At 35.6% G+C, this 15,252-nt stretch overlaps 2 protein-coding genes across 2 annotated transcripts in view; one reads left to right on the forward strand and one right to left on the reverse strand.

The window, feature by feature from the left end:
• The first annotated feature begins 681 nt into the window (after positions 1 to 681).
• On the forward strand, positions 682 to 2,054 carry LOC106757312. Its single transcript, XM_014639951.2, has 2 exons — positions 682 to 1,533; positions 1,624 to 2,054. Exons 1-2 carry the CDS (start codon positions 1,375 to 1,377, stop codon positions 1,897 to 1,899), a joined length of 435 nt encoding a protein of 144 aa, XP_014495437.1. The 5' UTR covers positions 682 to 1,374; the 3' UTR covers positions 1,900 to 2,054.
• Positions 2,055 to 4,965: 2,911 nt separating this feature from the next.
• LOC106757653 overlaps positions 4,966 to 15,252 on the reverse strand; it is a 13,004-nt gene continuing 2,717 nt past the window's right edge. The window contains exons 2-7 of the mRNA XM_014640377.2: positions 13,094 to 13,171; positions 12,382 to 12,449; positions 11,783 to 11,923; positions 6,103 to 6,144; positions 5,376 to 5,569; positions 4,966 to 5,298 (exon numbers count right to left, since the gene is read on the reverse strand). Of these exons, the coding sequence (XP_014495863.1) occupies positions 5,170 to 5,298; positions 5,376 to 5,569; positions 6,103 to 6,144; positions 11,783 to 11,923; positions 12,382 to 12,449; positions 13,094 to 13,170 (651 nt within the window). The 5' untranslated portion in view covers position 13,171 and the 3' untranslated portion in view covers positions 4,966 to 5,169. The remainder of the gene's footprint in view (positions 5,299 to 5,375; positions 5,570 to 6,102; positions 6,145 to 11,782; positions 11,924 to 12,381; positions 12,450 to 13,093; positions 13,172 to 15,252) is intronic.

The raw sequence follows: 15,252 nt of genomic DNA on the forward strand, positions 1-15,252 counted from the left end.
AAAGAAAGAATTCATTTACAAAATGTTTGGATTTTTGGGAAAGTGAACCTGACAAGGACTGACCTTGCTCCTACGTATCTTCACTTTTGATGGAGAATCAAGGATCACGTAGTTCTGGCTACTACGTTTTGATGATTGTTTATTTGAAAAATGTTTGAAAATTTGTTTGAAAATTGATTGGGAAGTGATTAGAAATTTGTTTGAAAACGTTGAGAATTGATTGGAAATTTGTAAATGAAGATGTTTTTGGTTTTTGAAGATTTTATATTTTTTTGGTATTTTTTATAAGAGATGGAGAAAAGGTTTTTAGCACAAGGCCTACGCGAACGGTCGCACGTGTGTTTTAAACCTTTAAAACATTTTTATTTATTATTTTAATGAAGGAAAGGGTCTTCTAACACAAAGACGATGCGTGCGATCACACATGCGCTAGATCCCTTAAAATAATATTTTCTTAATTTTATTTAGAGAAAGAAAAAAAGGTCTTAGCACGAGGACGATGCGTGCGATCACACACGTGCTTAAATCTTTAAAAATATTATTATTTTTTTAATTTATTTTATTTACTTTTTTTTATATTTTTATTAAGATAAACAAATTCAATTAAAATAAAACACAAGAAATTGGGGTGGAGTTTTCATACATAAGGGGTTACATAAAAAAAAAACTAATAATCAAACAAATCTCAAAACTAAAATAACAAAAAGAAAACAAACCCAATAAGAGAAAGGGGTGCAGAAATTAAAAACCAGGCGTGCTGAGCGAAAATGTTTGGCCCATGATCATAGGAGTGCAGCAGATGAAATCTGGGGTGACATGTGGGAGATGTTGGTCCAAGGCCCCTTTGTTTGCAGAAGAAGTGCGAACAGAGAAAACAGGGGGTACAGAGATAAATCAGGAGTGCGGCAGTGAAATTGGAGGGTGCATGCAGTAACTGCTGGTATGAGTCCTGATTCTTTTTTAGAAGTGCAGTGGGGTGTGAAAATGAAACAGGATGCTGCAGGAAAAAGATTTTTAGACAGAAGGGGCTTAAGCCCAAGTAGAAGGTGGTGTAAAATATCAACAAAGGGTAGTGTAGAAGAAAAAGCTTTTATTTTGATGGACTCCAAAAGGGGCATGGTGTGGTGAAAAGGGAAGATAGGGGTGTAAACGGAGAATGTTTTTTTTATATTTTTATTATTATTATTTTTTTTTAAATTGGTTCAGAAGCAAAGAGGGGTTCTTCCCCTTTATCTCATTCTTTCGGCAGATCAAGAGACACTTAAAGTCTCTCTTCCAAACGTGGCCAAGGGAGGGTTTTGCCTCTCCGCCTGCCTGCTGCCACCAACGGCTCCAACCACACTCCGAATGGCCACCACGAACCGATAGCCCGCCATGTTCACGGCGTCACAGGAGCTGCATCCTGTCACCACAAGTTGCATCCTAAGGCGTCGAGAGCCCCATCGCTTCCTACCGAAACCATCACCGGAGTTGGCTTCCTCGCCGGCGCCACCAGCAACACCACCGCCGCCCTCCAGCAACACCAACACCGATGTCGGGAACAAAAATACCGTTTCCTCCCTTTTTAGTTAATTCATCTTGATGTTCTTGTTTACTGAAATTGGAAATATTGGTATGTGTTAGGGGATTTTTTACAGGTTGGATGCTCGGGTGGAAGATGGATTTTGGTCTTTGGGTTCTGTTGGTGATTTCTTGGCTGATGGAAAATTGATGAAAGAGTTGGAGAGGATGAGGGATGAATTCCCCTCAAGAGGGATGGATGGACGACCTCCTTATAGAAGGAAGAAAATAATTGAAATCAGAGTATCGGTAGAGATGATTGGAGGAGGCATCAACATGATTTTTTCCTTATTGGATTGCTTGGTGATCATGGAAAAATCCAAGAGTTGTTGGAATTAAAAAAAGAAATGCAGCTTCAAATAGGAGAGTGATGTGCCCACGGGAAGAAATCAATGAAACAAAACAAAATGTGTATTTTTTTTATTAAAAGAAAGCAAGTGTGATGTTCCTGCAAAGCAAAATGAGAAAGTGCTTGTTCCTTTTTTTTTTTTTAATTACGTTTTCTTCCCTTTTTTTTCTTTTCTTTTTCGTTTTTTTTTTAATTCTTTCCTTTTTTATTTTTGTAATTATCTTTTTATCTTTTTTTTTTGTTTTAAAATAAAATAAAATAAAATCTTATATAAAAAAACTAAATTAAAGTGAACCTAAAATTAAAAATAGAATTGAAATAAAATGAAAACAAATCATATTATTTAGTTAATGAAATTCTTTTTTTTTTGTTTTTTTTAATTCTGCTTTTCTTTTTTATATTTTTTTTCTTCTTTATTTCTTTATTTTTATTTTTTTAGAAAAGTAAAACAATAAAATAAAAATCATATAATAAATCAAAATGAACTAAAATTAGAAAACAAAAAAAAAACAAAATATAATATAGATAAAACAAAAATTAAACTAAACCAAATACCAGATAGTAAACAAAAAGTCACCCGGACGAAATTGAGTGTTGACACCTAGTTTCTAAGTTCTCCCGATAACAGAGAAGACCATATAGTCATGCCATGAATGACCAAAACATAACAAGCATAAAGCTAAGAAGAAAGTCCCTAACAATTAATGAAAGAAGCACATGTAAATAAGAATCAATTCAAATATATGAAAGTTCACAAGATTATATCATCTCCCAACAACAAATAGAGTTTAGTTCCCCATTGTTGTGGAGAAACTAAGTGTATAATAAAAAAAGAATTAAAGACAAACCCTAAAAACCGAAGAGGAGTGCTCCTGCATCCAATCCTGGCTCCAGAGAGTCGAAAAGTGTGAATTTGCGACACTTCTGTCAAAAGATACAAACCCTAAAGTGTCTAGGTCCTTAAATAGATTTAATAAAAAGTCCAAGCCCACGTCGCCAGCGCTCAACACTCAAAGTGGGGTGCCGAGGCGGTGGTGCGAGAATAGTTGCGCTCAGCGCCCTTCAGAGGGTGCCTGAGCGTGGAATGGTACAGAAAAACTGGCGTTCAGTGTCCTAACTAGGGCACCTAGGCGTGACTACGAGGCTTTAGCACTGAGGGCCTTCAAAAAGGGCAGTCAAGCGTCAATGCGAGCCTCTGGCACTGAGGGCCCCTAAAAAGGGTGCTCAAGCGTCCTACGATATCCCTTTCTGATGTTTTTTCAGTCTTTCCTGAGTTTCAACTCCTTGGTACTTCAACTCCTCTTCCAAATCATCCAAATTTCCTACAAAATCAAGGGAATTAGTGATAAAATCATAAATTCTAACCTCAACTCTCTTTATTCACAAAATAAACTAAAAACATGAGTTTAAGCAAGTTTGTAAGTCAAAAAGGACTCCTTTAGTACCAAAATTAAGTCACAGATAACGGTATATTCAATCGTTATCAGTTAGCAATAAGGGAATAACTGAAGACAAGAATATTTTCATGATGAATTCAAAATATTGCAATTGATGTTAAAAGAACTTGTTGTTCACTTTTAATGTTTTGTAATAATTCATTTATAGTTGTGCATTAGACTTAGCTTAGAAAGATAAACCATAGGTTGCATAAGATCACTCATGGAAGAGCTTTATTTAAAAAACAATTTGAATAATCAATTATCATAAGTGATGATCAATTACCCCAGTTAATTTCAAAGAGAAAATAATTTTTGAAATAGCTTATGGAAGAATCGATTACCACTATGATAATCGATTATCAATAGTAATTGCGAAAAAACTCTTCAGTTCTCTAACCTAATTTTCAAATATTGTCTATATATTTTGCCTAAACCAAATTTTGAACTAACTAATCCTTTGTGAGATTTAGTGTTGTGTTGTAAAGAAACTCCCTATGCTTTTGAAAGTGGCTTGTAAAACTTAGTGTTAGTAGAAGTTATTGCTCTCAGTGAATGTGTCTAAGCGATTATGTGTGTACATTTGGTGTGGCTAGGAATAATTGTCATTACTCTACTTGTGTCTTTAAGAAACGTGTTTTCTAACCCTTATTCTACTATTTGTTATTGTAAGTTTTGGTTATTTTTAGTAATTAACTAATTCCTCTTTATAGAGATTAACCACTGAATGTATATCTGAACCAGTATAAAACTATTCGTATAATGTTTCTACTCTTTGTCAATACATCCTTTTGCTTTTACCAAAACATTTGGTGCCACCTCATAAAATTGTCATATACTGGTTATGGAGTCAATTGCTGAATATTGCGAGAGTTGGGAGTTCTGTGGTGCCCTAAATTAAAATTTTGTGTAAATATAGTGAGAATTTATGGAAATTAAATTAGATGATTTTTTTTATAAAGCACACCGTTTGATGTTAATATATACCAAAATATAAAATCAAATATTATAAATAATAAAAAATCTGATTAAGATATTTTTGTTATTATTTTCCCTTGTCATTTTGAGTTACTCACGGTTTCAACTCATTTCTCAACCTCACATGTTCTCTTTTGTTTCTTAAAAAATTGAAATTAAACACAAATTCACTATTTACACTAACATTTCCCATTTGCTTTGTTCCATTCTTGAAAAATAAAATCTCTAGCCCAATTAATAGTTAAATATATATAGTATTTTTTTTATCTCTTGAGCTGTATTGATTCTTTTTAGGAACACAAAATGAAAAGTTATTTGTTATGTGTTTTTTCATAACCAAGTTTTAATTATGACTTAATTATCATTAATTTTCATTTTAGTAATTACGTCTATCAATATTTAATTTCTATTTTTAATTCAAAATCAATTCAATAATATCAAGAAATTTCTCTTATATTAAGATATATGCATTCTTGTAAACATATCTTATCATTTGAATTTTAGTTCAAAAGCAATTCAATTATATCAAGAAATTTATCTTATATTAAGATATATGCATTCTTGGAAACATATCTTATCATTTGAATTTTAATGAATAAAAGAATTGTGAGAAAAGAGAACAAGAATCAGAAGAACAATGTAAATTGCGAGAGCTGAAATTTTCATAGAGCTGAGGGTGAAGGTTCGGTTAACAACAAATGTGTTACTTTTTCAAAAAGGGTTGGGAAACCAATGTCAATATAAAGTGAAAATCTAGAAAAGTAATGATATTTGTATAGCATTATATAATTTTATCCAGCCCAACGATAACTAATTTTTGTATTATAATGAAAAACAAAAGAATGTTCAATGAATATGTTCCCAAGCTCCATGCACGATCTCGTCATTTATGAAGGGGCGCAAAGACCACATTTGGCAGTAGCTTTCTAATTCTTCTAATGACATCTTGAGATCTAAAGCAGACACAATCTTTTCCTGCAACAATAGGCAAAGATTTTTAGGATTCTTCATTTTTACCCACTACAAGGTCACAAAAAGACATCATTCATTACCTGCATTAAATAGTCTTGCTTGACCATGCTATATATAAAAGCCATTACCATGGCCAAATCATTATAGGTTACTTGCTCAATTAATTCAACATCAAAATCCAGACCAGAGAAGGCTAATAATTTTCCATCTGTAGTCTGAATAGCACTTGTTACATCCCCCAGTAGACCTTCAAGTTCATTAAGTATTTCCTTAGCTGCAAAATATACATGACTAGTTAATTCTCAAACTAACTGCATGCTCAGGAATGATTGATTTCCGGAATTAAAAACTTATTTTCAAAATTTCCCTCAGAACTAGTTAAATAAACAATTATTTTTAAAATAAGCTGAACAAAAGTATATACTAAACCAAAGAAGGCAATATCACCATGATGGTTATGACATAAAGTTTACATCCCAAGAGATATACAACACAGTCGATATGGACTTTTAAATTAATGATGGCCAAACACAACTTTAGTATCTACAATACAACAAAACATTTTCATAGAGAAGCTAGAAAGAGGCTCATTAGTGATAGAGCAATGCAAATTATAAAGCAATATTGACTAAATGAAAATAAGTTTCCTCCAATTTGGAAATACATCTTCCTAAATTTACCTTTTATTTGGATAGGGCATAGTTTCTTTTCCAATATTTATAAGTATACATATTCAAATCTATCATAGGATGTATACGCTTATCAAAGCATANCAGTCAGGGATCAATCAAAAACACGAGGCCATACCTTTTCTTATATGATTACAGAGTCCTTGTGTGCACGAGTGAACTTCCGTACGCATATTTTGCCATATTGAAACAGTTATATAGTCAGCAGCATAATAAATAGCAATAAATCAATAAGTAGAATTCAAACACAGAATTGATAACAAAAGATTATACAATGCTGATTCAAGCGGATATCTTTTGGAGCAAAGACGCAAAAGAATTAGAGGGAAACTAATGAATGAGAAAAGCAGACAGGATAACTGTAAAGAAACATAATTGCAAGCTGATACTCGAGTTTTATTATGTAAAGATAAAAAATACTAAAAGAATAGCAAATTTCTGTACACAGAATACTGCATATACAGAGCTTAGTTGCAAGAAGTTAGCTATATCATCTAACTAAAACAGTTATACTGACTACATTCGAAACAACTATAGTAAATACACTAAAACAGAACAGAAACTAACAGTTGTAACAACACAACCAACCAATAACATTGTCAAAGAAATACAGTCACCTCTCTGGCACAAATTCAATGGGGCTGAGAAACCCAAGGTATCTCAATTACATTGAGTTTGACCCTACGAAAGACAAAAAGCTAGTAGTAGACGATGGCTGGATAAGAACTCATTGGCCTTGATCAGGAATGTGTTGAACAAGTTGTTTGTTAGTAACCTTTCCTCAAATGTAGAAAACATAAAGCTCCATGCGCTTAATTCTAGCATGAAGAGGCTTATGAACTAGATTAACAACACTCAATTATCACACAGATCCATAGGAGTATAATGAGGAACCGAGTTTCTTGAGAAGAGTCTACATCCATAAAATGTCAACTGTGGCAGCTACTAAACTTGTGTATTCAGATTTGGAGCTATATCTAGAAACCATATTTGTTTTTTTAACCACCATGAAACTAAATTAGGTCCCAAATAAATAACAGCTCCTGAAATAAGCCTCTTGTCATCAGAATCTGATGCCTAATCTGCATCACAGAATAACCAGAGGTTGACAAGGGATAGCAGGATGAACGGTATGACCACAATCTAAGGCCCCTTTGAGATATCACAAAATTCTTTTTCTGCAACCCAATGAGATTCCACATAGAAGCCATAAACTGGCATACATTGTTGACAGCCAAACTAAATTCAGGATGAGGAATAGTGACATACTGAAGTGCACCAACAATAGACCTGTAGAAAGAAGTGTTTTGTATTGTAACAGATCTGAGCCATGTTTAGATAGCTTGAAGTTTGATAACATAGGAGATGAAATAGGCATAGGTTCATGCATATTAGTCTTCATCAATAAGTCTTTGATAGCTAGAGTCATAAGAATAGACCCGTTAGGTAATTGATGAACTTCCATACCAAGAAAAGAATATGAGGAACCAACTTGTTTCAGAGTAAATTGACATTCCTGTAAGTAACAACTTGGTGTACAAGAGATTGTGAACTGCTGATGATAATAACATCATCTACATACACCAACAAGATGTTAAACGGTGTTAACCTTTTCATAACAATGGTATCAAAGCCTTTAAACAAATCTAAAGTCCCGAGTTCGAACCTGGTTGAGGCTCCTACTCCTACAAAGGGGAAGTCTTCAATTCATCAAGCTGCCAAGTGTCAGCCTCTGAAAGAGGGGCATTTGTTAAGGAATTTTGGATCCTTGTATGAACAGGTTAACCTTTTCGTAACAATGGTATTACAGCCTTTCAACAAATCGAATGTCTCGAGTTCCAACCTCATTGAGGCTCCTACTCCCACAAAGGGGGAATCCACCAAGCAGCCAAGTGTCAGCCTCTGAAAGAGGGGCATTCGTTAAGGAATTTTGGATCCTTGTATGAACAGGTTAACCTTTTCATAACAATGGTATCACAGCACTTAAGAATTAAACCGTAAAATAATTCTTGAGGGTTTGATTGATCTCTCTCATAATCTTCTATTTATAATAATAAATTGATACAAGAGTACACGATAATTAGAGTAACCTAGACACAATATAATAATGATAAATATCCTAACACTCCCCCTCAAGCTAGAACATACAAATTGTATGTACCAAGCTTGGAACAAATAAACTCAATCCGAGGACCCCTTAATGACTTGGTCAATACATCTACGAGTTGAACGTTTGACCCAATAAACTCAGTACATATTTCTTTAGTCAACAACTTTTCACGAACAAAATGACAATCAATTTCTATATGTTTAGTCCTCTTGTGAAACACTGGATTTGATGCAATGTGGAGAGCTTGATTGTCACAATACATCTTCATAGTACGGATGTCACAGAATTTAAGCTCTTGAAGGAATTGTTTCACCCATATAAGTTCACATGTTAGTGACGCCATTACCCTATACTCAGCTTCTGCTATTGATCGAGCTACTACATTTTGTTTTTTACTTTTCCATGAAATAATGTTTCCTCCCAGAAAAACACAATATCCTGTAGTAGACCGTCTATCAATAGGCGAGCCTGCCCAATCTGCATCACAATACCCAGAGACCTGAATGCTTCCTTTATCTTCATATAACAATCCTTGCCTGGGAGCCTTTTTGACATACCTTANAATGCGAATGAGAGCATTCCAATGGTCAACACATGGGGCCTGCATGAACTGACTAATCACTCCAACTGCAAAGGATAGATTTGGCCTTATAATAGTGAGATAAATTAGTTTTCCAACCAACCTCCTATACCTCTCTGGATCGAAGAATAATTCACCTTCTTCTCTCTTTAATTTCTGGTTTGGGTCCATGGGACTATTTGCCGGTCTGCAATCAATCATGCTTGTTTCTTGTAATATATCAAGAGCATACTTCCTTTGGGAGATTACAACCATCTTTTGGTTGTGCTACTTAAATGCCTAAGAAGTATTTGAGATTTCCAAGATCCTTGGTTTGAAAATGTCAACACAAGAACTCTTTCAGTTGAGATACTCCAACAACATCATTTCCTGTAATGACAATATAATCAACATATACTATTAAGTGAACACATTTCCCAAGAGAAGAATGACGGTAAAAAACCGAATGGTCTGTGTTAGATATTGTGTTTATTTCATTTACATGTTCATTTGTATTTGGGCTTAGCCCACACTCTTATTATTATAAATACATTACCCTATGTGTATACAAAGACACATAAGCGAGATTTCCCCTCATCTCTTTTACTATTTCATAGTCTGCTTCACTGCATTTTAGTCCAAATTTTTGAACAATGGAGCTAAACTTTCCAAACCAAGCATGTGGTAATTGCTGGAGGCCATATAAAGATCGATGCAGTTTGCATACCATACCAGACTCCCCCTGAGCAACAAACCCAGGAGGTTGCTCCATATAAACTTCTTCCTCAAGATCACCATGTAGAAAGGCATTATTGATATCCAATTGATGAAGTGGCCAGTGACGAATGGCTGCCATGGCAAAGAAGAGGCGAATAGTAGTCATCTTGGCGACAGGAGAGAAAGTGTCACAATAATCAAGACCATAAACCTGAGTGTAACCTTTTGCAACAAGCCGAGCTTTGAGTCAATCAATTTCACCATCAGGGCCGACTTTAACTGCATACACCCATCGGCAGCCAACCGCCTTTTTGCCTAGGGGAAGGGGCACCAGCTCCCAAGTATTACTATGGTCAAAAGTCTGCATTTCTACAATCATAACTTGTTGCCATCCGGGATGATCAAGTGCTTCTTTCACATTCTTGGGTATAACAACAGAGGACACTGAGGATAAAAGAGAAAAATAGGAGGGCGACAATCGATGATAGCTAGGAAAGTTATAAATGGGATGGGGGTTTCGAGTGGAACGAGTACCTTTTCTGAGGGCAATACGTCATGCTGAATCATTCTCACCAGGAGGCGTGAGAGGAGGTGATGAGGGAGAAGAATCTGAGGTAGGAGATTCACCATTGTCTTGGGGAGGTGGACTATCCATTGGGGCCCTATGTGGGATGATCTCAGTATGTGGAGAAACGGGTGTAGGAGGATGGTGATCAACACTTGGAATGACAGAGACAGTGGAACTATTTGACTCAGCCATCGCAATAGGAAGGACCTGTTGGAGGATAGAAACATCTTGACCAGATGGAGAAAAGTAAGGAGTCTGTTCAAAGAAGTCGGGAATACTTCTTAGTTTCAGGAGAGTAACACCGATATCCTTTTTGAAGTCGGGAATAGCCTAAGAAGACACATTTGAGAGCGCGAGCGGAGAGTTTGTCTAGAGACCTGGAGACATGTCATGAACAAAACATACACAACCAAACACTCGGGGAGATGTATGAAAGAGAGGATCATTAGAAAACAAAATGGAGAAAAGGACTTTATTATCAAGAGAGGATAAATATCTTAACAACAGCCTTCCAACTAATCCAATGTCTCGAGTTCAAACCTCATTGAGGCTCCTACAAAGGGGGAGTCCCTAATTCACCATGCTGCCAAGTTTTAGCCTCTGAAAGAGGGGCATCTGTTAAGGAATTTGGATCCTTGTATGAACATGATAGCAAAGGCACGACTGTATATAAATAATGAAGGATCACATTTTCAAACTAAAGAAGGGTACTCTTTAGCCTTTCAAGCCAAACTCTTGGAGCTTGTTTGAGACCATATATATTGCTTTATTGAACCTGCAGCCTAGAGATTTACCTACAGCTTCAAACCTTAAGGTTGAGACATGTAAAATTCTTCTTGAAGTGAGCCTGCTTAGAAAAGCATTATTTACATTAAGTTGAAAGATAGGCCACTTGTGAGTAAGAGCAAGTGTGACAAAGATACGAATCGTGATAGTTTTAACAACCAAAGAGAATGTCTTGAAAAAATCATATCCATCTTTTGGAACCAATCCGGCCTTGTATTTTTCTACAAAGTCATCAATGTTTTCTTTGACTCTAAATACCCATTTTCAGCTAATGGTAATCCTAAGGAAGTAAAGGAACGGGGAGTCCAAGTATTTTCATTTGTAAAGCAGAAAAATTATTAGGCATACCAGCAGACCATTTAGAGTCTTAAAGAGCTTGTTTTACATTTTCAGTGTCAGCATTAGTGAGAAGAAGATTATGTTGAATTCTCAGTTGAATAATCTCATTTTAAGATCCGGTGATCATAGGATGAATATCAACGGTTCTAAAGTTCAATATGATTAGGATGAAATATTTCAAAAATATAGGCAGAAACCAAAGGCAAATTAGAAAACGAGGATGTGGAAGTAGTTGAGAAAGGATGCGGACAAGGAAACTATGCTCATTAAAAAAAATGTCATCTTTAGAAACAAAGTTTCAGCCAGTTGAAGATAAGCATATATGTATATATCCTTTATCACTGGTGGAATACCCCAAACTAATCTGACTTGAAGACAATGCTTTGCTAAATTTTGGTCACAAGAATAAAATGAGAATAAAATTCATGAATAAAAAGAGTAACTTTTGTAAAACGGCATTAGAATAGTTTTGTGAAAAAATATGAAATAATCCAATATTAACTTAACACTGCACTCAAAGGAAATCAAATTGTCATACTCCTGTTAAATAGAATAAAGAAGATTCACTGCTAACAGTATTGATTCTCAATATACTAAATTAAAAGTTTTAAGAAAAAAAAATGTACTTATGAGTCACTAAGCCCTGTTGAGTCTTGAGATATACCCTAATAATGGAATGAGACGACCAACCCCAATAAAAAATAAAGAGCAGAACTTACAGTTTGTTAGACTCTGGATGCTTTCGTTGAGCTTCCTACATCCAGAATTTATATAGGCTTTAACTCTCTTAGTTTCATTAGCTACAATTATCTTGTCCACTAATTTGGAATTCATATCAATAGGAGGTCTCCTGATAAACTCTGCACAATTAAGTTAAAAGTTATAAAATAAGGAGGCGTTTGTTTCATGGAATCCTTTTGTATTCCCAGAAAAATGAAAGTAGGAATTTTTATTCCTATGTTTGCTAGAAGTTCATAAAAAGTATTTTTGGGTATTTTATTCCCAGAAAGCTGCATACCTTTGTTTGTACAATTTGTTCGTGCATGATAAGGGGGGTGGGTAAGTTATGTTCTCATGGGAATGATAGAAGTTACTTTGTAACCTCCATTATAACTTATTAATTTAGAATTTAAAAAGTATTATCAGAAATATGAAAAATTAACCAAGCATATTTTAGATATCCAATTATAACATTCTCGTAGACTACGTCCCTGGGAATGATAAATCATGACTTGAAACAAACGCCCCCTAAAAGTGAATAATAAGCAATATCATGATTTCACAGTAACACGTGATTAAGAAAATTCTGTATAATTACCACTCGCTTGTTGAAATCCAGACAGCAGCCTGCTTCCAGCAATTCCCAACTCATCAATCTTTGCAATCCTATCATAGGTTAGCCGTTGATAAATGAAAATTTATACATATATATTATGTGATAAACAGAATGCAAAATATAATTTTGTCCTTCTATGTATGAATATATGAGTATGTATGTCTTAGGGAACCGAGATTTTTACAAAGGAATAGCATTAGAAAACTGATAGAAAGTCTGGTATCATTGATGATCATAGGAAAATAGTAAACATTCCCACTACCCCAGAGCAATGCTCCTCCAGATAGTCAATGCTCCTTGTCCATAACAAACTAACAGACTGCCCCTCTTTATCTATGAGTGAGTGTGTTGTTGTTTTAGAGAGCCAAACTTCTTATAAAGTAATAGAAAAGGAAAACTAATAGAAAAACTGGTATTATTGATGATTAAAGGAAAATTCAGTTGGGAAACTTTCCCACTGCAACTGAGCAATGCTCCTCCAGAGAGCTAATGCTCCTTGCCTATAACAAACGAATAGATTATCCCTTCTCTTTCTGTCAACTCATTCTCAACATACCCAGTTTCCCTCAAGGAAAACATCTGTTAAGGAAAACATATAATTAATATTCTCCATACAAAAAGTGTAACTACCATATACCAGTGATTTCTAGCACAGAAAATACAGAAAGCTAAGAAGTTGCAAGATTGCAATTACCCTATCATGAAAGCTCTGAATTTTTTAAAATTTTTTGATTCCAATTCAGCAAGTGATTGGTCTTCATTGCTTTCCATCCTGCAAATTTTATGAAAAAGAGTAGAAATCGATAAAAATAACGGTAGTATATCTCAGACGGTCGGCTACGCCGAACGGTCACACTTTCCTAACAACTTGGGCTCTTTATCAAACTGGATCAAATCTTATTGGGCTCAAGGCCCAATGCATCACAGGCGTGAATGATATCCAAACAGAGATATCATCAAATAATATCCAAACAGAGATATTATCAAATCATATCCAAACAACAATATATTAAGTCATATCCAATTTAGAAAGTGCTAGATCAAATTCAGAAAGCAAGAAAAGGTTGCAAAGGTTGACAGCAATAAAATGCAGAGAACTAGTGTTTTAAACCAATTTTCACTTGCATATTGGCCTTGTATATTAGCTATTTTTGTTACTTTTAATTCTGGACATATTTGCATCATGATAACCATTTCAGCAAGTTTAGTTATGCTTGTTATAATCATTCAAAGTCAATTTTCTGAATGCAATAGGATTTTGCTAAAAATCACTAGTTCAGTTGTTTGTTTCTACTTTACCTTTTTTCTGAATTGGTAACTCATATATCTCAATTTTGGTTTTNACCAAAACAAAGTATAACAACCAAACAGTCCAAATCATCTAAGCATATCAGAATTGAGAAGTAAGCAATATTAATTTGAAGTCAGATTTTAAAGGTTAGTAGCTTAATTACTTGTTTAACTAATTATCCTTTATGTGAGCAAGTATGCTCATTTTGTGGCGCTGAAACATCCGTTTTCAGCTAAAACTGTGGCAGAGATATTCACTAGGGAGATCATCAAGTTACATGGTATACCTGTCTCCATAGTTAGTGATCGGGACCCGCTGTTTCTAAGTATTTTTTGGAGGGAGATATTCAAGGCGCAGGGCACCCAGCTCAAGATGAGCACCGCATACCATCCAGAAACGGATGGGCAGACCGAGGTGGTTAATAGGATAGTGGAGGGATATTTACGCTGTTTTTGCTCCGAACAGCCAAAGAGTTGGTATGTTGTTTTGCCTTGGGCAGAGTTCTGGTATAATACCAGCTATCAAGGATCCGCTAAATGTACGCCTTTTGAGACCGTGTATGGCAGGAGTCCCCCATCCTTCAACAGGTTTGTTCCGGGACAAACACCAGTAGAAGCGGTAGCGCAAGATTTGATGACACGTGACGAAGCAATCAAGCAGCTACGGTTCCACTTAAACAGAGCTCAGGATTTAATGACTCAGCAGGCAAACAAGAAAAGACGAGAGGTAGATAGAAAAGTGGACGATTGGGTCTATCTAAAAATTAGACCACACCGACAAGTTTCAATGCCCACTCGTCTTCATCCAAAGTTATCTGCACGATACTTTGGTCCATTTCAAGTACTTCAGCAAGTGGGCCAGGTGGCATTTAGGCTCAAATTACCAGAGACAGCCAAAATTCACTCGGTGTTCCACGTGTCTCAACTAAAGAAGGTTGTAGGGGATAAAAGGGTGGAGAAGGAGCTGCCTGAAGAGCTGCAAGCTGAAGGACCGAATTTTTGGCCATTACGGGTATTGGACAGGAGACAGTTACAGCAGGGAGAGGAGATTCTAAACCAGGTTTTGGTGGAGTGGCAAGAAGGAGGCAAAGATTGTGCTACGTGGGAAGATACAGCAACGATTCGAGACCAGTATCCCGAGTTCAACCTTGGGGACAAGGTTGTTGAAGGCCGGGGGGTAATGATAGGAGGTTATTAGTATATAAGAGGAGAAGGAAACATTAGTCTCTAACTGTTAGTTCTCTAACTGTTTCCGGCAGTTAGAAGGGGAGAGGGTAGTTCTCTAACTGTTGCTGTCAGTTAGACAGGGAACAGAGTAAAGCTGTATAAATAGAAGAGTGTTAGTTGTAGAAGAGAGTTTTTAGAACGTTTGGTGTATTCTGAACAGGATTGTATTTCCTGTTGGGGGGAGGTTAGGCTCCTCATCATTGCTACTACTCTTGTATTCTTCTACTACCTAATAATACAACGAGGTTATACAGAATTCTGGTGCTTTTCTGGGTTGAGTGAGTGAGTCTTGATTAGGTTTCTTGATTGGAAACCTAACAGGCTTCTTGTTGCAGT

This window comes from Vigna radiata, chromosome 3, assembly GCF_000741045.1.
Source record: "Vigna radiata var. radiata cultivar VC1973A chromosome 3, Vradiata_ver6, whole genome shotgun sequence".
NCBI lineage: Eukaryota > Viridiplantae > Streptophyta > Magnoliopsida > Fabales > Fabaceae > Vigna > Vigna radiata.